At 37.3% G+C, this 21,978-nt stretch overlaps 1 protein-coding gene across 2 annotated transcripts in view; it reads left to right on the top strand.

Moving 5' to 3' along the window:
• Positions 1-21,978, top strand: part of ZNF536 (zinc finger protein 536) — a 241,459-nt gene that overhangs the window by 98,490 nt on the left and 120,991 nt on the right. Inside the window, exons 3-4 of one of the 2 annotated variants that reach the window (XM_075040122.1) lie at positions 3,645-3,797; positions 15,104-16,684. In XM_075040122.1, the coding sequence (XP_074896223.1) occupies positions 3,645-3,797; positions 15,104-16,684 (1,734 nt within the window). The remainder of the gene's footprint in view (positions 1-3,644; positions 3,798-15,103; positions 16,685-21,978) is intronic. The other variant, XM_075040123.1, reaches the window with a different exon arrangement.

Here is a 21,978-nt window from a genome sequence, read left to right as displayed (position 1 = left end):
AGATTTGCTCATGTTTTGGCCAAATTGGCTCTTTAGTTATGCGGCTAATCGCCACGTTCTCATATGGATGTTAAAGTGAACTTTCTTTCCTTGCATTTGTCCCATGAGAACATGCGCACAGTCAATTATTAAGTGTAGCTGAGGCATGGTGCACAAGATGTCCCTGTCATACCACCCCAGAAGCTGCTTCCTGGCTGAATTCCTCTGTGTCCTGTGCCATGGAGCAGTATCGCCCACCCAGCAGGTACAGCAGTTGTAGCAGCTGGAGGTCTCATAGTTGTTGCTTTCTCCTTATACTGACACAAAGACCAGTTTCATATATAGAACTGAATGTTGCTTTCTGCACTTCTGTCCATGACTTTTGCTGTGAACAGATGATTTCAAAGTCAAAGGAAAGCTCAGGGAAAGTTAAGTTCAGAGACAAGGCTCAGAAGCCTTACATCTAGCTTGTACATCTATACAATATTTTATATTCTGTTCTGTTGTTTCCTGCACTCCAATCAGGAAAGGTAGGGATGGGCAGGAAGACATTCAGGACGTAGACCTGCCTATAATGGAAGCAGATAGTAAAAAAAGCAGTCTAATCTCACATGCATCGAGTGCACATCACGTAGACCGCATAACTCGGTGAACCACAATAGCTGTAAGATAAGTAACTGTTCTCTTTCCTTCCTGATGTTTTATCCTCAGAATTGAGCAGCCCAACAACAGTAGCTCAAATCCCAAGTAAATCATAAATTAAATTAATTTGCTGGGGCTAATCCTAGTTCAGCTCTGTAAAACATTACTACAGTTTTGCACAATTTAACAGAACTGGGAATTTCTAGTTAGGAAGGAGGACTCAATAGCAGGAGAAATGGGACGTCAGAGGTGTAGAATACGTGATTATTGGTAGAGCTGAAGATTTTTCATTCCCCACATACACTGTTGTTGGCATAGTCTGTATTCACCAGTTTGCGTCTTAAGTTTTTCCTTGCTGATGTCTCCTTTTTTTGTGTCACTTCCCCCCACACACAGACCTTTCACTTTCCATAGATTGCTTTAAGAGACTTGGTATAAGAAAACCTTGGTAACAGAGTCAGTGACACTTAAATGCATCTTAAAGTTAAGCACATTTTAAACTTAAGTGCCTTGACAAATAGGTATGATTTCCCCAAATGGGGCCCTAGTAAGAAGTTGGGGTGGCATTTGATGGGGAGCGTCGGCAGCCTTGAACATATCTTTTCATTGTTTGAAATAAAAGAACTTAGATGTAAAGCTGCTCATTCAGGTAGCGATGGCCTCCAGCGCTTCGGTGGGCTTTGTAGGCAGAGGAATTCAAAAGAAAACCCCTCAGCCCAGCTTTAAAGTCTTAGGAATGCTTTCACTGTGGGAAGAAAAATTCTTCAAGGTAAGGCCCCTGTTGGAGCAAAGCCTTTGGAGCTATCTACTGTATGTCTACTTAAATCTAAAAGAAAACTCTTCAGACCACCCACATCTTTCTTTGCTTCATTGTTGTTTTCAGTTTGCTTTTTCAGAGGGATTAGTGCTAGAGTAAACTCCATCGTCTCGCTGCCTTGAAAAAATTCAATTTTGTGTAAAGTGAAAATTAGACTCTTAAATCTGCAAAGCGAGCTGTTTATCTTACAAATTTATTCTTTTTTATTGGGCCACACATATTCTAGATAGAAAGATAAAAGGCAAATGGATAACAGGCCATCATTTAGAGTGACATATAGCAAAACATAACTAGTAGACTTATTCGGTAAATTCCTCCTGAGTGGCTTGTTAGCGTTATCTATATATTTATCTATAATGCTCATATAGTATTTATTGAAAACCAAAATAAAATCCTGCAGTTTATCATCATGCATTCTGTATTTTGCACTTCAGAAAAATCTTTTTGCACTCAGGAATTCATTTTTCCCGAAGCAGCTTAAGACATGATTATATACAAGTTTTGAGGAGAAAAAAAAGGGGAAAATCTAAACTCTTTAGGGAGATGGGAGTTATAGACTAGCACCTATATATGTTTTCCTGGACTCCTAAAGACAAAATAAACTCCTGCAGTATGTTACCTTACATACTTGTGAATAATTCAAAATGACAGTTACTAGCTTTCTAAGTTAAATATTGTGCTTTTACTCTGCAGTCTAAGAACAATCAGAAAATGTTAAACAAGAATGTGATGTGAAAACTATCAGATTTTGCCTTTTGAAAAATAGCAATAGCTTGATTACATACATGACTAAGATAAGTATTTATATATATATATAATTTTTAATCACTCTGTCATCCCCTTCTTTCAGCTTAAAGTGAAATAGTTTAGAGGGACCATTTTATAATAACTAATGAAATGCCTGTTAGTGTTACCTTTTCCAGAAATGTGGTATTTGGGTCTCTGCTACTGCGTGAATAGTTTTTATTATAGCCAAATGTTTAAGTCTTTCTTATGTCCCATCACTTCCATTTAAAAGGCAACGCTGTGTAAACTGCACTGTTTCCTGACAGTTTTAGTTACATATCAAATGGGTAAAGACAGAACATTTTTAGTCAGTAGTTTATGGTTGAAATAATCAAGAGTCTGCATACAGATTTTAACTATATGCTCCCCACCTCAATATGACCTGGGTAGCTCAGCTTTTGCATAGGGGTATGATGATGTGTCCATGTGTATTGCACCTCTGTGGTGTGCCAGGAGCATAAATCTGGTTCAGAATTTCAACATTTGCCATGGTACTTTTTGGTGAAGTCATGGATTGATACATATATGTGATATTACATGACCCTGTAAGTACAAGACGGTAGACGAGCCTTGTGTGGTTTGAATAATGACTTTTTTAAAATGCCCTACATTTTTGCAATTTTTATGTCAGTCTTTTGTAAGTTATTTTGTTCGTAGCCTGCTTGGATAATAGCAGCTTATTCCAGATGGCTGAGGATGACTGTTTCTTTATATCAGGAGAGAGAAGAGATGTCCTGGAATCTCACCCATTGCACTACGATGCAAAGAATAAGTGTAGCTGTGAACACTGAAAGAGAAAACTCAGGAGCTGCGCGTGAGAGGGAGAAGGAATTCCTCCTCATCTGACCAATTTTTTTCATTGCCTTTCCGATGATATTAGGTCACTCAGTAGGTCATGTGTTGTAACTCCAATGCTGAAATGTTGCAGTAGGAAGTTGATGAGCTTTGTGTGTAGATGTTGTCACTGCTGTTGCACCCCCCGTCGCTGCAGTTCTGTTGTTTTGGGACGTTTTAATATACCGATGCAAACTTTTTCCCTCTAAAAGCATACAGATTTTCACAATACTTATAAATTAAATAGATTCAAGAAAACAACAATCTGAAACTTTTGGGGGAAAAAAAATAATAGGAACTAAGCAAAAGAAGAAATCAAACCAGCTGCTGACACAGCTGTTTCTCTTCTTGTATAATTCAGTTCAATATAAAGGTACCATATGCTGCTTAAAATGATGATAGGAAAGATGAAATAATTTAAGACAATAACAAGAAAATACATGAATTGTCAGCATTCTGTCAGATTTAAAGAATGAAATAGACAGGTGTAGTATTGACATGTTTAACTTTGTGTTGTGTTAGCAGTTTTAGTGAGAACAACTTCTGACATGTGCTGAAGTGATGTGAGAACATTTCTGTGTTGCAGACATTGGAGAAGAAGCTGGGAGATCTGTAGGAGTCCAGCAGCCAGCTTTACTGAGAGACAGGAGCCTTGGTTCTGCCGTGAAAGACTGCCCTTATTGTGGAAAAACTTTCAGAACATCACATCACTTAAAGGTCCACTTGAGAATACATACAGGTGAGAGGAACAAGTGAGCGGAGCACTGTCAACACATGCCATGTGTGTGTGGGGGTTAACATAATATGTGGCTAGGAGCCTTAATTCCCAGTGTAGATTTGGACTCATTAGTTGCAGAAGGTCTTTTGAGAAAGATATATGACAGTCTTAAACAAAAGCACAAGGAATGTGTTGTTGGATAAAGACCACTTTAATAGAATCATCTTTTCCCAGTTGAGGTTATTTCTGTCTCCTTCCCTGCTTCATCACTGTTTCCTTCAATTACCCTTGTCCTTCAATAGGCGTAAGCCTATTGGTTTCAGACTTTGTTATACTAACTGCTTCAAAGGCCTTCCTTAGCATCTGCTTAGGGATTCTGTATGTTTTTCTTAGAGTTACTATTTTTGCTCCATTTAGCATGCTCATTTTTAACCTCTCGCTGTTCATATGAATACAACAGTTTCATGGATCTGCATTGTTTTTCACTAGAACTCACCCGACTTAGTACTTGTAAGTAATAAAACTTAGCATGTTTTGCGCCATGGTAAAACTTACCACGTTTTATTGTAGTAACAATCACAGCATTTCTACCCTACAGAGACTTACTACTCATCTGGATTCTCACTTTATTTTGGTATGTCACTTATTGGGTGGACTGCTCTCAATACTAGTAAACTATAACCACTCCATTTAAATTATAATACCTTGTTTGCTTAAAACTACATATGTACTTGGTAAGTTTCATGTAGAGATACAGTATATGTTTAAGAAGACTTACTCTATCCATAATTAAAATCTGACATACAGTGTCGATACCCTCAGGTCCTGTTGACATCACTAGAAATTCTGTATATGGCCAATATGATGCTGTTTTCTTCCAAGTCTTAGGTATTGTAAGTAGGCCTTGGGATAGTATGCAAAACTGAAGATTCAGGATACTTCTCTTTGGAAACAGATGTAGTGGGCACTGTAATTGTGGAGTCATTTTCTTTTTAAACCATTTTAAATGAATTTCAGAATTTTACTGCTACTTTTCTAATTGATAGGCAAAATAAATTGCACGAAGAAGTACTTTCCAGTTGTACCTCCTACTTGAACGACTTATTTTTAATTTTTATCTCACTGAAGTATCAGATAAGCATTATTTTCCTCCCTTCCCCAAATCAGCAGTCATGTTTCTCCTATGTGCTTGCGCAGGTGTAATACTTAATGTTGGGGTTGCAAACATTTTGCCTGATTTTGAAAAATTGAAAATGGAAGCTGAAAATTATTTAAAGAAAAAAATTTCCTTGTTGAGATGGGAAAGTTTGGTCATTGTATTTTTATTATTCTTTCTTTGGATTGTGGAGTAGGAGTATACCACACTGCTTTGATCTGAATTTTAAAATTTGTCACCCTAATGTAGTTTTTTCTGATTGGATTGCAAACCATTTAGGGCAGGAATATTCTTTTCTGTGTGTTGGACTTTGTTTAAAAAAAAAAAAAAGAAGAAGGAGAAACACAGTGAAAACCCTATTTGTGTACTCTCTAATGTAGTAAAAGTAAATAAATGGTACTTATTTTATTGGAAAATAATCTTGTAACTATGAGGTTTAAACAGTTTGATATTTTTACTGTTGGAGATGCAAAAAAAAATTTCTTTAAAATAACCCGAGGATACCCATCTCTCCCTTTTGCTTTATTATATAGTGGTCATTTTACTCTTGTTTAGCAGTGATTACACATTTGTTATTTGTGGCTTAGAACTAATGGAAAGTAAATTAATTGCAATGGAAATATTCCATAAAACTTGCATATTAAAACTGACTAAGCAAAATTAAAATGAGAAAAAATAAACCATGTATAAAATAACAACAACAAAAAGAAAACATCATACAGACTGTTGAAACATTTGCAATATATTTAAAAATCATTATAATTTTTAAATAGATAAAGATCAATTTCCATTAGGTTGAGAACAAAGTATTTGTAAATAATGACAAGAGTATGTTTAAATGGAGCAATGTTTTACATATTGGAAATAATCCTAATAAATATTATAAAAATGTAAATTGGCAAATTACTAGAGTTATTAAATAAAAATTAAGTTGCTTTGCAGTAAGTGGAAATGATGTAATAGATACCAGTTATTAAACAAATATTGGTTAGCTCATACTTATCAGGGACAGTTTCCTGCCTTTTATGTCACACTCTGTCTTTATTATATGCCTGGATCATATAACTGACTGATAAAAAACACTTTACTGTGTTTCTCCACTACATTAACTCAATTACTGTTCTTGTTCTCACAGCACCTGTTTGTTAGAGATGAGCTCAAGCAGTTCAGCAGAAGTCAGGTTCCTTCGAACATCTGTGTGTTTGGAGGCACACGAGTAGGTTGGTTTGGTATGCATGCCAAGACAAGACCCAAAGTCTGATCCAGCCAGGAGGTGCTTCTGTGGCATTTGGCCCAAAAAAGCTAGAGGAACCATTTAATCCTCCACAAGAGGAGAAAGCTGTGCTCTGTTTTACAAGAATTAGCTGGTGGCTTGGGTTGCTTCTTTTTTCCATTGGGTATTTCATGGTTGCAACCTTCTCCACACTGAGTCTCGGTTTCTCTGTAGTTTACTATCATATAATAAGCTTCTGAAGGGAAAAAAAAAACAATCAAGGTTTTATTTAGCACGCTCAGTTGAGTCCTAACACACAATTGTAGAGGATTTTTCTTCTTATCTAATTCAATGATATTCAGCCAGAAAGAGCTTTAAGGGGAAGATAGTAAGATATGATTTCTGATTGTTCCCATATGATAAGAAGAAAAGGGCATAATTATGTGAAATCGGTTTCTCCTTTTTCTTGCTCTAAAAACAGTTGAAGGACGAGACAGTTCCTTAGTACAACCCCGAGAGAAGAGAGGAAGGACTCTGAGGGTAAAATGCTTCAGGGCCTTGGGGCTTAGAGTGGACAGGCAGAACTCTTGCAGCCCTCCTAGATGACTTCTTTCTGTTGACCAGTGAATAAGGATGGGCTATATGGTCCTGCTTCTTCAGAGCTACCTACTCAACTCACACAAACTCACTGTGTGAAGAGATGCAGAAACAAGGCCAAAGCATGTATATGCACCAGTAGTGCATAGTAGACGTGGGTGGACTGGCCACTTTGTGATTCAGCTTCCTGGTTATAAAATAATATATAATACAGCTGAGAAGGTTATAACACAGAAGGCTTAGAGATGCTCAGACTTTGTGAAAAAGAAAACCATCTAAGTATCTCAGACCTATAATGTGCCATGAGCAGATGCTTCCAGAGTTTCCATTTTTCCCCTCTGGGGGTAGCAATTTCAGGTTCCTTCATTCAGGGAGCTGAGCATCTTTATGTTCTTGAGCACTCTCAATTCCCACTGAAATAAAATAAATAGGTGTGGTTTTTACTTCACATGCCTAGGCCTTTGGACTGCACAGAAAGAGTGAAGTGTAAAAAATTAAAATTTCTTTTGTTCTACCTTTGACAAGTGATCCATTATGTAGGGGCTGGTTTCAGATTAGCTCTAGCACCTCTTTGCACCTTGTGTTAGTATTCAGAAGCTACTGCAGATATAGACCAGTTTGGTTTGTGTGGTCATTAGGTGCTCAGGTATATTCCCAGTATGACTGGCACAGTTAAATCCCTTGACTAATGAAAAAAGAATAATGTGCATGAGCAAAGTAGATCCCTGAAGAAGGTTTGGCTTGCGCTAAACAGAAGAAACCTAAGAAAGAGAGGGATAGGAAGAAAAAACTTGGCAGGTCTGCGTCCATTGACTGAGAGTATGTTACGATATGTATGACACACATCTTACATGTATTAGACGTATTATATACATTTACAGTGTTGCTACATTTTCCCTTGGAAATGTGACTAGCCAATTTTAAAACTTGCTTAGATGAACTGATGAAATACAGTAAAAATGGTGCTGTTTTAAATGAATTCAGTTCACATTTTCTTCCTAAAAAAAGACTGCCTGTTGCCATTCTCTGACGGCGCTTGTAGTGGGATGAGCAATATGAATAATTAAGGAAAATGGGTATGTGTGCTCCAAGAGGAGACAATTTTGGTATTGAACATCCTTTATTCTTACATTTCTAAGATGAACTAAAAGGACTTTTCATTTCTCTAGATTTCTCCAGATTTCCTATCCTTAACATTGTACAGCATGCCTTTTCTCCTGTCTTAATGACATCCCAAACTTTTGTTGAAAATAATTGATTGAATTTAAATTTCCTTAAAAGTTTAAGAGGTAATGTTACAGTATAAATTTCCTACCAAACACTAAGTAGGGAAATATCCATTAGTGAAATTAACTACAGTTTCTAGGTAGCTAACAATGTGCAGTATACAGTAGGGCATGGCTAATGAACACTGCAGTGGGTGATATTTCATTATACAAATTAATGCTCACATTTTAATGGGAAAGTCACATAATGAATCTCAGCTTCAGTGACAGCAATTAGAGACACAGATTGTCCCCTTCTGGACAAGGCACTGTTTAGCAATAAGCAGCTGTGTAAAAAGTCTTCAGGTTTACAACATATATATATGCTTTGGGGGAATTAGTGTACAGTTTATATTAATGTACTGAATCTTCCCTGCAAAGTAACAACCGTATTTATCTCTCTGCGTTTTATCTAAGTAAAGACATGCAAAAATACTAAATAAATATTGCAGATAAGATATAAATAAATGTAAATATTGAATTAGAAAACTTTATAAAAATTAAAATATTTTATTGTAATGCCGAGTGCACAATTGAAAGATCTTTAATAAACTGAGTCAAAAGCATCAAAAGTCTGTCCTTTTCAGGGTACGGGTAGTTTCATCTTAAATAATAGAGAAAAATCACTAGTAAAGGAAAGTAGTAAAGAGAAGAAGTTAACTAGTATTTCTGACAAACAGATTAATTGTGTGGTGAAACATGTGCAGGATCCAAAAATAATCCTACGGAACCTTTGATATTCCATTTGGTTTAAAAAGTGTGAAGTGAATGATTAGAATGATAAAAGAAATTACCGTGTAAGAATAGGCATAATAATGAACTAATTAAACCATACAGCAATTCATTTCTAAAATATCTACTGCACAATGGATAAAATAGGTTATCAATAACTGTTTCAATGGTAAAATAAAAAATGCTGGAAAATGTTTTCAATATTTTCATTAAGCAGTATGCTCTGGAATTATAAGATGTTTCATTTCATTTCATTTGCATGAAAGAAAACTATAGCTTGTTTAGAAACATATAGGATCAAATTGCAACTCACATTGTCCCAGAGTGACTGTCAAAACCCCACTACTGGCTGCCAAAGCATTAGGTGTTGGGGTACTTGTACTGATGCACAGCCCTCACTGTACTGGGGAGCAGCACTATGAGGTGCAGAGGGGCATATGCCACAAACAAACTCCTTAAGAAATCTTATTTAAAAAGGAGGCGGGGGGCATTCAGTGGGGAAATGGAGTATAGGGTGCAGTACAGATTTTTAAGAAGCTGAGTGGTAAGTGTGAAAAATGAATAAAGAAGCCCACAGCACTAAATATAAATAGATATTTAAGAAGTACAGAGATTTGATAAGGGAAACTAAAAGCAATAGTAAAAATATGCATGTGGCTATTAGGGTTATGGAGAACAGGGTAAAATTCTGTAGATCTGGCAGGTTTAACAATTGGTATCTTGCTAATACTGGACAGGAGTGGATAAAAAATTATCAACCATGGCACAGAAGACTAAATCTCTTCTGTTCTCAGAGAGAAGCATGAAGGTTTTTAAAAGTATTTTCCAATGATTCAGTTCTGCCATTAAGAAACGAGGCTGTAATGCTGTAGCCCACTACATTTTAACATTTTTTTGAATGAATGAGACTGGATAACTCATAGATAAAGTCTTAAAACCCCTGGTTGAAGAGCTCTCCAAATCATTGAAGTTCATTTAAAAAAAACAAGTCTTGGAACACAGAGCAAGTTCCAGAGCACCCGCAGTAGTAAAAAAGCTCTGGCTGTTCTACTATTTTCAAAAAGAAAGAATATTAAGACCTTGAAATTATAACAGACTACCCTGACATCAGTTTTGGGTAAAATTTCAGAATGAATTTGTTAACTAATTAAGAATTGGTAACGTAGTTAATTCAATTTTATTTCATGAAAGTAAGTTTTATCAAGTTTCTCACTTTCTCTCAAGGCTTGTAAAAGTTCCATGTGACAATCCCTGTCACCAAAAAGGCGCAGCATACAGAGACAAGTGGCACATAAACTGGCAGTTCCACAGCAGTGCTTTCAGCTCCATCTATTTGGTATTTCATCATTATTTGGAAGAGTATATTAAATCACTGTTGATAAAATTTACCAATTGCACAAAAATGATAAGATGCTAAAATGCATGGGGAGGCACTGATTAGTCACTTTGTCAGGTGGGCTTTTTTGAACAATATGAATTTTAAATCAGCAAAATGTAAAGGAACAATTACGAAAGGTGTTGAACTGGCCTAGGATTATGGTAGAGAAGCAACAGAATATAAGCTGTTAGTTGATTGTTATAGCTATGGATGTAAACACAGTCTTGAACTGTGTAAGATTAATATCAAGTTGAAATTTCATCAAAGCTTTAGTGGGTACCCATAATTTAAAAGGACATTGAAAAACTGGGAAGGGTGTTCCACACAAGAGTGAGAGAAGGTGAAGAGGTGATTGGTTTGCTGTCTGCAAGTACCTTCCTTGGGGAATAGATTCTTTTATTAAAAAAAATCTGTTTAATCTAGGAGAGAAAAGTGTAGCAATGTTCAGTAGTAGGAAGCAGACTCTGGACAAATTCAAGCTAGAGAGAGGCACACATTTTGAGTAGTGAAAATACTTAAGCAGTCAGTTTACCTAGCGACGTATTGGATTCTTCGTCATTGCTGTGGTTGAAACAGAATATGTTTAAACTAAACCACCTAAGTTTTGTTTCAGATTGTAGTTATGGTTTGATGCAGAAATTATCATGTGAGGGTCTTTGGCCTGTGTTGTACAGCAGATCAGACTAGATGATCATAATTGTCCCTTCTGGCCTTAAAATCTCTAAATCTATTTATACTCTGGCTGTGGTCTCCTTGCACAGCCCGTAGCAGATAATTCCTATGACTAGTATGATCAGATTGCATTCTGAGCAGGACTGGTGATAGCTTGCATAGATTATACATCTGTGTTGTTTATACAACCTACTATACAAATAGACCTGTTTCTACTGGGCAACAAGTCTGTTTCCAGTTATCTACCAAGCTTTTGTGCAGATTTTACAAGGAGCATTGAACTTTTATTGTTTTACTGTATCCTGATATAAAATAGTTCTCATGAGATGTCTTGTCTCTTGTAAACCAGAGTGGTAGATAGATCAGAGCTGTGATTATGTTGCCCAGATAAATTATTCTCTATAAGATTTTTTTTTTTTTTTTTTAATTGTATACACTGGAATATTCTCTCTTTCTACTCCGTTGTGAAAAGGTTTTCAGGGATGCAAATGGCCAGAGAATTAGCAAGATCAGGATGGTCATTGCCTTTGTGAACAATGAAAAATGACTCTTGGATATGAAATGCAGAGAATTATTTTGAAAAAGTCATGTTCCCTCACTCCTACATGGCAACGTTAATTTATGTGAACTGATATTAAGTGTTAAATAACTCATCCAGACACTGCTCTTGGCAATACTACCAGGGTAGTCATTACAGTAGGATGAATTCTCTGAAACCTTTCTTCAAAGTATGAGATACAAACAGGTTGTCTTCTAACAAGAATCATAGGCTACCTCTCTTGTCCCCTATAGTATTCTTTGGACGTATAGTATTGCAGTTGCTAATAGAGTCCTGGGAAATAGCGGTCCTTTGGGTTTTGCACTGAAATCGGCTTGGGTTTTGGTTAGTTTGCTTGAGGTTAGGTTGGGCTTTTTCCCACAGCAGCTTGTAACTCTGTTTTGTCATTGGTATGGGGACTTGTACAGGGGCATAGCTGGTTGTTAATTTGAATGGATGAAATAGCATCTAAATATCTGCACAATTACTGAATTTAGGAAATACTGATACACTGAATTTAAGAGATTCAAAGACGATTTACTCCATCCTACTCCCTTCTCCCAATGCTTGCCCTTGAAGTAGCAGCAGTTAAGATTGCTTTGAAGTAAACTAATCACTGCCAATATTTGGATCTAAAAGAGAAGAGAGAGGTTTTGAATAGTTCCCTTTGAACAATGTTATTTGGCCAGTCCTGTATTGCAAACGTGGCACAGTGTGTTGCTACATGTTGAGTCCAATTTCAGACCGTCAGCTTTAGATCTTCTTTCTAGCCATGCAAGAGGTGGGAGCACCACAGAGGCAGTGTACCGAGGCTAGGAGAGGTTTGAACTTTTTATCACACACTGTCTCAGTGAGTATCTTCTTTCAGTCCAACGCTTATGGCGTTGGTGGCGAGCTGTGTCCAGATCTCCTCTGCTGAAAGGAAGCTCACTCAGTGAAGAGGCCTTCGAGCGGAAAATGTAAGGACTTCAAGGCTTAGCAATTCAAAATAAGAGTACATTGTTGTGCCCAGTCCTTTAGACGGAAAGTGTTTTAGAAGTACAAAATATTACTAGTATTTCTTCTAGTTAGCATATTTTAAGTCATTTGTACCCATTTTTACATATACTTACTTCTTTGAACAGCTCTTGCTGTTTAGCAACATCAGTGGAGCTGGTATTGCAAACTTCTCTTCCCTGGAAAAGTAGTTATCCAACGGTTGACATAGCGCCTGCAATGCTGGGACACACTTTTTAATGGTGTCACTTGATGTGCAATGCAAACACACACTGAACTATCATTAGAATAAAAGGAAGTGCTCAATATAATTGTGTTAAAGATTTCCGTAAAGGCATAGGGGATGCTGAGGAAGAGCTTTTCAATTAAGAGGAGTGAAAACTCAAAAGTGAGAGCATTTAACCTTATAATGTCTGGTACTTGTTCTTCACTAGTCTGATTACTTCTTAGGCAACACTTGAAATACCCAAGTTGTGTCAGAGGTCACTAGTGACTGTTTACAGTAACTGGTAGGACAAGCATCATAATAACAGAAAACAGCTCAAAAATATTGCAGTATGTACATGCTGTAAAAACAGCATTAATATTTGTCCACATTCTGACTGGCAGCACAGCTGTCAGAGTTTGTACACTCCCAAACAGCCCTGCAGAAATGCAAACAAATAGACAGCCAGTGTCTTCTGTCCCCTTGTCCCTACCCTAAAATGCCTGCGATGAGTAGGTGTGTGCTCAGACTTTCACCTGAGACCAGGGAAGCCCAGACAGACGTGATCCATCTCAGTTTAGTGATTCTTGCAAGTCGGTAGGAACTGTTTGCTTTAGCACATTTCCCACTGAAATGCAGCCCCTACTTCTTGTTGGTGGAGCGCCAGAACTTAATTAGGTGATTGTGGAAGACTCAGAAGTTGCACTGAAATGTTTAAATCTGATTTCTTCTGTTAAGCTGTGTGGACCCAGGCCTGAAGCATGAACCATGCTAATTACTATCTCTTCCTCTGCTGAACACCTCTTGTTTGAGGTGCTGCACTTTTCTCCTCTAAAAAGGACGATTAATGTGGTTGATGTAAAGCTCTCATGTCTCACCGTTTAGCTTTAGGATTACATTATGGATTTAGAATTTCCACTACTTGTGATTTACTTCAGCCCTGTCTGAATTGCAGCACGTATCCAGCTACTATTCATGGTCAGTAAGCCTGCTTGCACAGTGCTATATGGTCATTTGAGTGTTCTGGTGTTGCATCTCATTAGTAAATTCCTGCGATCAGTGAGAGGAGCAGCTTCCCAAGTATTTACCAGCCTTTCAGTTGAGCCTGTAGCTTAAATAACAAAAGTTTGAAAGCCTTTCAGTTTTTGAGGTTTTTTTGAAAACAGGTAACTTTCCAGCTGGTTTGGTGAACTACATAATATTATATAGCATTTTTACTGGGGAAGAAGTTTTCAAAACAAATATTTCCATTATACCATTTGGAAAAGGCTTGCCTTTGTCTTTTGGATCATTTAGGAAAAAAGCTACTTAAAGAAAAGAGTTTCTTCTTGTTGAGCTGCCTCATAGAAATAATTGCCAATATTGACAGCTTGCAGGTCTTTCAGATTCCTGTCACTTTTAGTGAGGATTTCCATACTTCTTTCCTTTAAAAGGAATTCTGCACTGCTAACAAGTCCTCTGCAAAAATTAAGATGTACATTTGCTTAGATGTACATTATTTTTAGATATGTCTTTATGATTGTATATGAGTATTTATTATGCATGTAATATCTTCTACCTCTTTTAAAGTATAGGAAGAACAATAAAAGTTTAGTGTGGGATTCAAATATATAGTTAATTCATGAAAATAATCTTATATGTTTTAAAACTGTATCCAAGCTAATCCTAGAAAAGCACTTATGGTAGGTAAATTACACGTTTTACTACTTGAGCATTAGAAATGCCATTAGTACAAATTTAAAGGACTGCAAAAACCAGTAGATAATGCTAATTTCAAATACAGAAGCTAAATATATTTTGTACTTTTTTTATTACTCGATTTCTTTTTTATTTTATTGACTACTTTTTATTTTAACTATATGTTCTTACATGCTGCAATCATAATGTAGTGTAATAATATTAATATTTTATAGAATCTGTATTTATAGTTCTTTATTTAGAAACAATGCAGTAGGTCTGCAGATCTTTGAATCCTTCTGGAATGGTGCCCTCCAAATAATGATAAATTACTTGTGCAGTATGCCATTTGCTAATTATATCCATGATTTACTGCAGAGCAAGACTTAAATCATTCATTTCAGTCTTGCGTAACAGTGCCATAAAATTTTTAGGTTTAAAAATGGTTTCCATGTGTATAATTTAAACAAATTTTAGAGCAATTGTATACACAAAATATTGCAACCATCCATTTGTTACATTCTTTGTCTCTCTTTTTTTTTAAACTTGTACTTTTAATGATTACTGTGGTTGAAGTTGTTATGCTTCATTTTCATAATCATAGCTTTTAATTCTACAACAGTTTTCTACATGTTAGATTAAGAAAAAGATGGCTAATTGTGTGTAGATACCATGTCATTCCTGAATAGCCCCACATTCTGGAAACCCATTTTAGAAATAGTCACTTTATGAATTAGTCTTGAATTAAAGGCATTTCATTTTTAAAAATGAATTATTATATCTAAGATCTTCTTGTTTTCAAGCAGCTAATGTTGATTTTTTTTTTCTTCACTCATCCGTACACCAAAGTACAGTTAACTCTCTCTCTTTATATTTTTCTCTTTATCCATACCTATAGGTGAGAAGCCTTACAAGTGTCCGCATTGTGATTATGCTGGTACTCAGTCTGCATCCCTCAAATACCACTTGGAACGGCACCATCGGGAGCGACAGAATGGAGCAGGACCACTCTCTGGGCAGACTGCAAGTCAAGAACACAAAGATGAGACATCAAGTAAAAGTTCAGTGTTTATTAGACCAGATATATTGAGAGGAGCCTTCAAGGGGCTTCCCGGTATCGATTTCCGAAGTGGCATGGTCTCACAGCAGTGGACATCAGGAGTGCTGCCTTCTGGAGAGCAGCAAGGACAAGCAGCTGGCATGTCATCTGAAGTATCTTCAGAAAATATGAAGGGTTCAGACATATCTTCCAAAGGAACACACTTCTCTGAACTTGGCCGTGCTTACCAGAACATGGTTGGGAATGGTGTGAACTTTCAAGGGTCTTTGCAAGCTTTCATGGACAGCTTTGTGCTAAGTTCTTTGAAGAAAGAAAAAGAAATGAAGGATAAAGCTCTCTCAGATCCACTTTCAGCAAAAGCTCTGGGCTCAGATGGTGGTGAGGAAAAGATAAATAGCAAGTCCTCACAGCGAAAAACAGAAAAGTCACAATACGAACCTCTTGACTTATCCGTAAGGCCAGATGCAGCCTCCCTCCCAGGTTCATCTGTTACTGTGCAAGACAATATTGCTTGGCATGGCTGCTTATTTTGTTCCTTTACAACTTCGTCTATGGAACTAATGGCTCTGCACCTCCAGGCCAATCACTTGGGCAAGGCTAAACGTAAAGACAACATCATAGGGAACAACAAAGACCAATCTAGAGAAGCTTCAGCCTCGGTTAATAAAGTCAGCTTGCTCCCCTCTTCTGTGCAGTCCAGCAAGGAGGCAGTAGTTTCAAACATGCTGAGCCAGCTGGACTCAGCTTCTGAGAAAATGACCCAAGGACAAAATAAAGAGACCCTGGGAGAGCAAAAGAGCACTGCTTGGCCCAGCCACATGGAATCCACTTTTTGTAATTTTACAACAGACTTCTATAAGCAGTTTGGTGTTTATCCTGGTGTTATTGGCACGGGAACACAAAATTCTTGCACCAGTAATGAATCCGAAATAAAAACACAATCCGAAGATGACCCAAATATTCTGCTCTCTGACTCTGTAAATAAAAGTGCTACTGATGACCTTTCTGACATAGCTTCATCTGAGGATATGGAGTCTTCCAAGGAAGAAAACATTGAAGATGAGGACATTGACACAGAACCAGATATTATGAATAAGCAGTTGTCTGCCCTAAATAAAGAAAGCAGTGAAGGAGGCGACAATATACAAAGTGCAGTCACCTCACAACCAACACAAGGGCTTGTATCACCACTGCCGCAAGCATCAGAAAAGCAGTGGCACAGTCAGAATCTTCTATCCTCCCATGAAACTGCACAAGGAGTGATGAAACCCGAACAAGTTCAGGTTCCACAGGTCCTGGAGAAGCAGATGAACATGTTGTCAGTCCTAAGAGCTTACAGCTCTGATGGCTTAGCAGCCTTTAATGGACTTGCAAGTAGCACAGCAACTAGTGGATGTATCAAGAGACCTGACTTGTGTGGTAAGTTTTAGACCTTCTTTTAGACCATTTCAGAAAACACTTGTGCAGAATCATGAAGCTGCTCTTTAAATATACTTAGTCATGTTTGTTAGTAATACATTTTTTTAAAATGTTAAACACTGTGGGCCAAATTCTAGTCTTATATGTGGTCTACTCCACTGAAATCAGCAGTGCTGCATGCATATACTTACACAGGATTTTAGAAAGAACTTGCTTTTTAAACTAGAGTAGCAGCAATATAGACTCTCTGTGCTAGTGGCATCTGAAGGGGATACTTACTGGTTTAGCATACTCAAAGGAGGAAAAGGTTTTAAAAAATTTACATGGTAACTTGCAAACTTTTCAGTATTTTGATACAAGAAAGAACCCAAGAAAAACACTGGATGCTTTGCCAAGCAAATCTTGCTTTCTCTCTCTCTTTTCCTTTTTTTTTTCTTTTTTTTTTTTCCTTTCTTTGAATTGGGGTGTGTTCAATTACCACAATATTAATGAAATCAAAGGCCAAGTGCATGGAATGCATTTACCTGTGGTGAAGAACCTTTTTTTTGGTTGTTTGGGGTTTTTTTTTCTTTTCTTTCCCTCCCCCTTTTTTAATTATATTTTTCTGGTTTGTTTCAATGGCACCCATATAGTAGTTGCCCTTGACCATTTTCACTACTCAAACTAGTGGTTGTACAAGTTGTGATTTGCCTAATTAAGAATATGCCTCCAGGTAATTAAAGAAACAGCAACACACCAAACAAACAAAACCACCTTTTACCCTTATTAGTCTCTGATTTATAAAACTGCAGTTTTGCTTCCTCATGTCACACCCATCACATCTGACAAAAATGAAATTTACATCTATTTGGAACAAATGAGAATGAGGATTTTTTCAATTTATCTCCTATTTTGTCAGCATAGTTCTTGTTTGAAAGAGATTTTAGAGTGTAAATCCTTTGAAAAACAGTATCACTTTAAAAAGCAGAGTCAACAAAGGACACAAAAACTCCTGTAATGCTCGTTTCACTTAACCTTCAAACTAATCAGAAAACTCATTGTCAGAGCTGAACATGCATAATAAAATGTATTCAAGTTAAAAAGAAAAAAAAGAAAAGAAAATGTGATCAACAGTTTTAAAGCCTGGCAATTTAAAATGAAACCCTAAATCTGCAAGCACTTAAGAGTGGTTACCCTAGTTAACTTAAGGTTAGTGGGAGCTTTGTTTGATTTTACTAGGATAGTACCTGTGCTTAAAGGCAGAACCCCTTCTTCAGGCCTCTCTCTGCTTTTCCAAGTGTATTAGTTGGTCTGATAAAAACATCCCATTTTGCCTCACAAAGTTTCTCTCACTTGTATTCTTAGAGCATTTTGGCTTCACGATATTGTCATTACTTAAACTGAATCACAGCCTAAGTATCTGCATGGCCTTACTTGTGAACTTCTGTGTCTCAATGCACTAAGAACCAATTCAGATAGTTGGAAATATTTCCAGGTTCTTCAAAATCAGCAGTTACATTACTGTTATCTTCAAAATAGTTGATAGTTGCTTTAATTTGCAGCTGGTAAAATCCTAGTTGGATTTTTTTTTTCCTCTCTATTTGTGGAGTACAATCAATCAGTTAAAAAATAAAAAAAAAAAAGGCAGCACAGAAATTACTCTCTAAACAAACAAGTAAAAAAATTGGAAAACTAAGATTAGTTGCTTTGTACAAAAATATCTTTATACTTCTTCCCAGACGTAAGATTTTTAAAACAATAACAGCAAAAAAACCCCTCTAACATTATTATTGAAATGAGGTCATGTTACTTCCATTAGTTTTTTGTTTCATCTTCCAATCAATTCAACAGACATTTTATGATGGCTTGAGTTTGTATGATTTTAAAGACCATATCCCTTTCACAAGCTCTGCCCAGTGATAATGGATTTGACTTGAAGTATGAAGGAAAAAAAACCCCAAAACAACAGAAGCCTGTCTGTTCTACTTTTTAAGCCATTTTTAAATGGAAAATGCAGTGCGAGTCCTTTCTCCCCCCTCCAAAAATAGCTTTTTAAAATTCTTTACTGACATGCTATTGAGTGTTTGCAGAATATAAGTATTAAGGTTGACTAAATATTTCATTTTTCTTAGAATCTCACAGCAAAAGTGGATGAGTATGAACAACCCCTGTGTCAGTAGTTCTTTTTTTATTTGGCTGGCTTGGACACCGCCCACTCGAAAGCAGTGTTTTGGGGGAGTTTTCATTTTCACAGTGACATTTTGTACTGTGAAATCACACTCCATCTGTGCATGCTTGTGCAGGGAATCTCACCTGATGTTTCTGCGTTTGCAGATTAGCCATCAGGAGCACCCTGTTCATTTATTAGCCTTCCTTCCCTCTTGCACAAATCCCATGACTTTAGTCATGGTTCCTTTTGTCTCTCCTACTGCCTGAGAGATCAGAAAACTTGAGACCCACCTCCAGCACCCGATTCCAGGGCATGAGTCTTGTGTTCTTTTGTATTTTAGGACTCTCTGTGCATTTGACTTTCTTTTTACAGCCAGTGATGTGTGGGTTGTTGACATCTCAAGAGAGAACACTGATACAGTTGATACAGTCCTTGCACAATCAAGACAGCAAGGCATGGTGCTCTTTCTACAGTCAGAATACAGTGGAAATAAAATATCTCAGCTTCAGTTAGCTGAGATTGCATCTTTGATTGGCCACGCTAATTGAGTTAAATTTCTGGCTGCATAAAAACAAGCTGGGATTTTCAGTGATCCGTGTGGATCATTTTTAGTTGGCAGATTTTACCTTAAGATAACGGATCAGTTTTTAAGCACAAATCTTGGCACAGAAAGGGTTTAATACCTCAAGGAGAATGCCGCGAACTCACATTGTTGTTTTGGAAAGTTACCACACGTGGGGGAAGCAGTCCTCAGTTTCCCTGTATGTAGAATGAGAGAGACCGATGATGTACACATAATTCATTTATGCTCCTATCATGCTTCAGGCTGTAGGGATGAAAGACACAATTAGAAAAGAACCATAATTACTGCATAAAACAGAAATTTCCATGTCAAAATGCTGCTGAGAAAAATCACAAATTTTTGTAATATTTCTCCTTTACATATATAGCAGAATAGAAAAAGACAGAAGGAAAGAAAAAAATACCATTGATGAATTTAAGAGTTACTCCTGAACTATACTTGGTTTTGGAGCCTCAAGTGACTATACCTAGGAGCCGATCTTGTTAATCTTTGCTACCGCGCAGATACTAAGAAGAAGACAAGGCTTTCCGTGCTGCTTGGCAGCCAGTAGCCCAGCGTGGAGGGGAAGCCCAGGGCCATGGCTTGGTAGATGTCTTGAGCATCCATGTCCCCTGCTTTCACAGCCCTTGCTCATTCAAGAAGTTGCGCTCGGAGGTTCTAGACCTACTTTGTATTTTAGTTTTGGAAGATCTGTTTTCCGTTCTGTTTATGCTCTTCTCTTTCTCTGCTTGTCTTCCCATGTACATGTAGATGTATTGCAGTGATGTTCTGCCTCCTGTTCCAAGTCATTAATTCACACGTGATTTGCACAGCATCTATTTATGACAAGACCCTTTCCTTTCTCTCTTTCCTCCCCTTTAAATTTTTCTGCTTTGTGTCTAAGATGGTAAAATTTCCCTACTTGCATTTTCTGCTTGGGAAGTACTTAGACTTTCAAAGAAGAGCTGGTGGGCTACAGAACTATTGGCCAGAGATAGTCCTGGGTGTTAGCTGGTTGCTTAATGGGTTAGTGCTATTGAACCCACACTGAATGATGTCCAAAAGTATTAGTTCCATGTTGTCTCTACAAATCTAATTTGCTTCCATTCTCGCTTGCTTTCCTCTGCAATGAATGCTGTTTTCTCCTGCGTAGGCTCCACCCCATTATTACTTCTTCCACTGTATGAAAACAGGGCAGGGACTTCTGATGCATGGTAGGAGCTTTGGAGTTCTGATCCTGCAAAGGGCTGAGCACTTTCAGTTTCCTTTGGAGCAGAAAGTGTTCAACATTGCACGGAATTATTAAAATGTTCAGCATTGTAACTTTCTGAAATACCTTCCAAATGTGGAACTGCAGCACAGACAAGAGGGCTGGGCAAGGGGAAGATCAATTGTGGCAGATTATTACAGCTTTATTGTCACATAATTATAGTGTTCTACCCCAATGTTTAAATAGTGAATTTAGTTGTTGCAAATTGCTTATTGCCACAGGTGTCAAAAGCAAAAAGATTATAATGCTAACCCCTTCAGAACTACCACCAACATATAAAAAACAGAAAAAGATTTTTAATTGTTTGTGGTGGCTTCACTTGAATCCTTATTGCAGCTCTTTCAAATTATGAAATCCATATTAAACAGAAGCGAAAGGCCTGGTATATCCAAGCTCTAGGACAGCTACAAGGCAATGGAAGGTCATTCTACCGCAGCAAATTGTAGTACTCCTGCCCATTTAAAGTATCTTGTAATGCACTGAAGTAACCCAACATTTTGTCCTGATCTGCAGTTGAAGGAATAACCAGAATATTATTTTCCTTCAAGGCAGAATGAAATTATATGGAAGTTTTACTGCAGACTTTTCTTTACCCCAGTATGGTGATTTTGAAAAGGTTTCTTCAGTTTCAGTTAGGAGGTCCAAGGCCTGCTTTTAGTGTATGAACTGTACTGCCGCATGGGAGATCAGCACCTCGGCCCCACGCCTGGGTTTGAGCTGCACTTCTGGATGTCGCAGTGCCATTTGGATGGCAGTATCAAACCAAACTCATATGGCTTGCTTCCTTTTTTTAATTAACTGGGAATACCATTGATCCAGTGAAGTTTGTGTTGCTGGATAAAAGGGCCGGTCTGTGAATAGCATTGTATTTGCCAAATGGTTCGCTAGTCATTTCAGTACAAACAAATGGATGGTGTCTGTAAGTCTGCAAACATTGTTGACATTTAGCCTTGTTTATGTTACTTTCCTTTTGCTGCATATTTTTGGCTAGAAAAGATACTGTCTGAATCAACATTGACTTCCTAAGCAGAAGCTAAGGACCCAGTCTTGCATCCCTCATTCTCGATGAGTGGGACTGCTTACATGACTAAGGATTGCAGAATCAGGTCCTATGTTTATTTGACTTTAAATTTCATTGCTATATTCATGTAATTTAATTTGATTGTATTTTGTTGTATCAGAAATCGGTCAGGTACCACCTTTTTGTTTACTGTTGAAAACTTTTATTTCTTACCGTTTTTCATATTGCAGTGTAACATTCCCATTCCGTTTATGTTTCTGGAAATTAACCCCTAAAATATCTGATACAGCTA

Source organism: Buteo buteo, chromosome 11 (assembly GCF_964188355.1).
Source record: "Buteo buteo chromosome 11, bButBut1.hap1.1, whole genome shotgun sequence".
In the NCBI taxonomy this organism is placed as follows: Eukaryota; Metazoa; Chordata; class Aves; order Accipitriformes; family Accipitridae; genus Buteo; species Buteo buteo.
The sequence above is the reverse complement of the archived record's forward strand: the minus strand, read 5'-3'. Positions and strand labels throughout refer to the sequence as shown.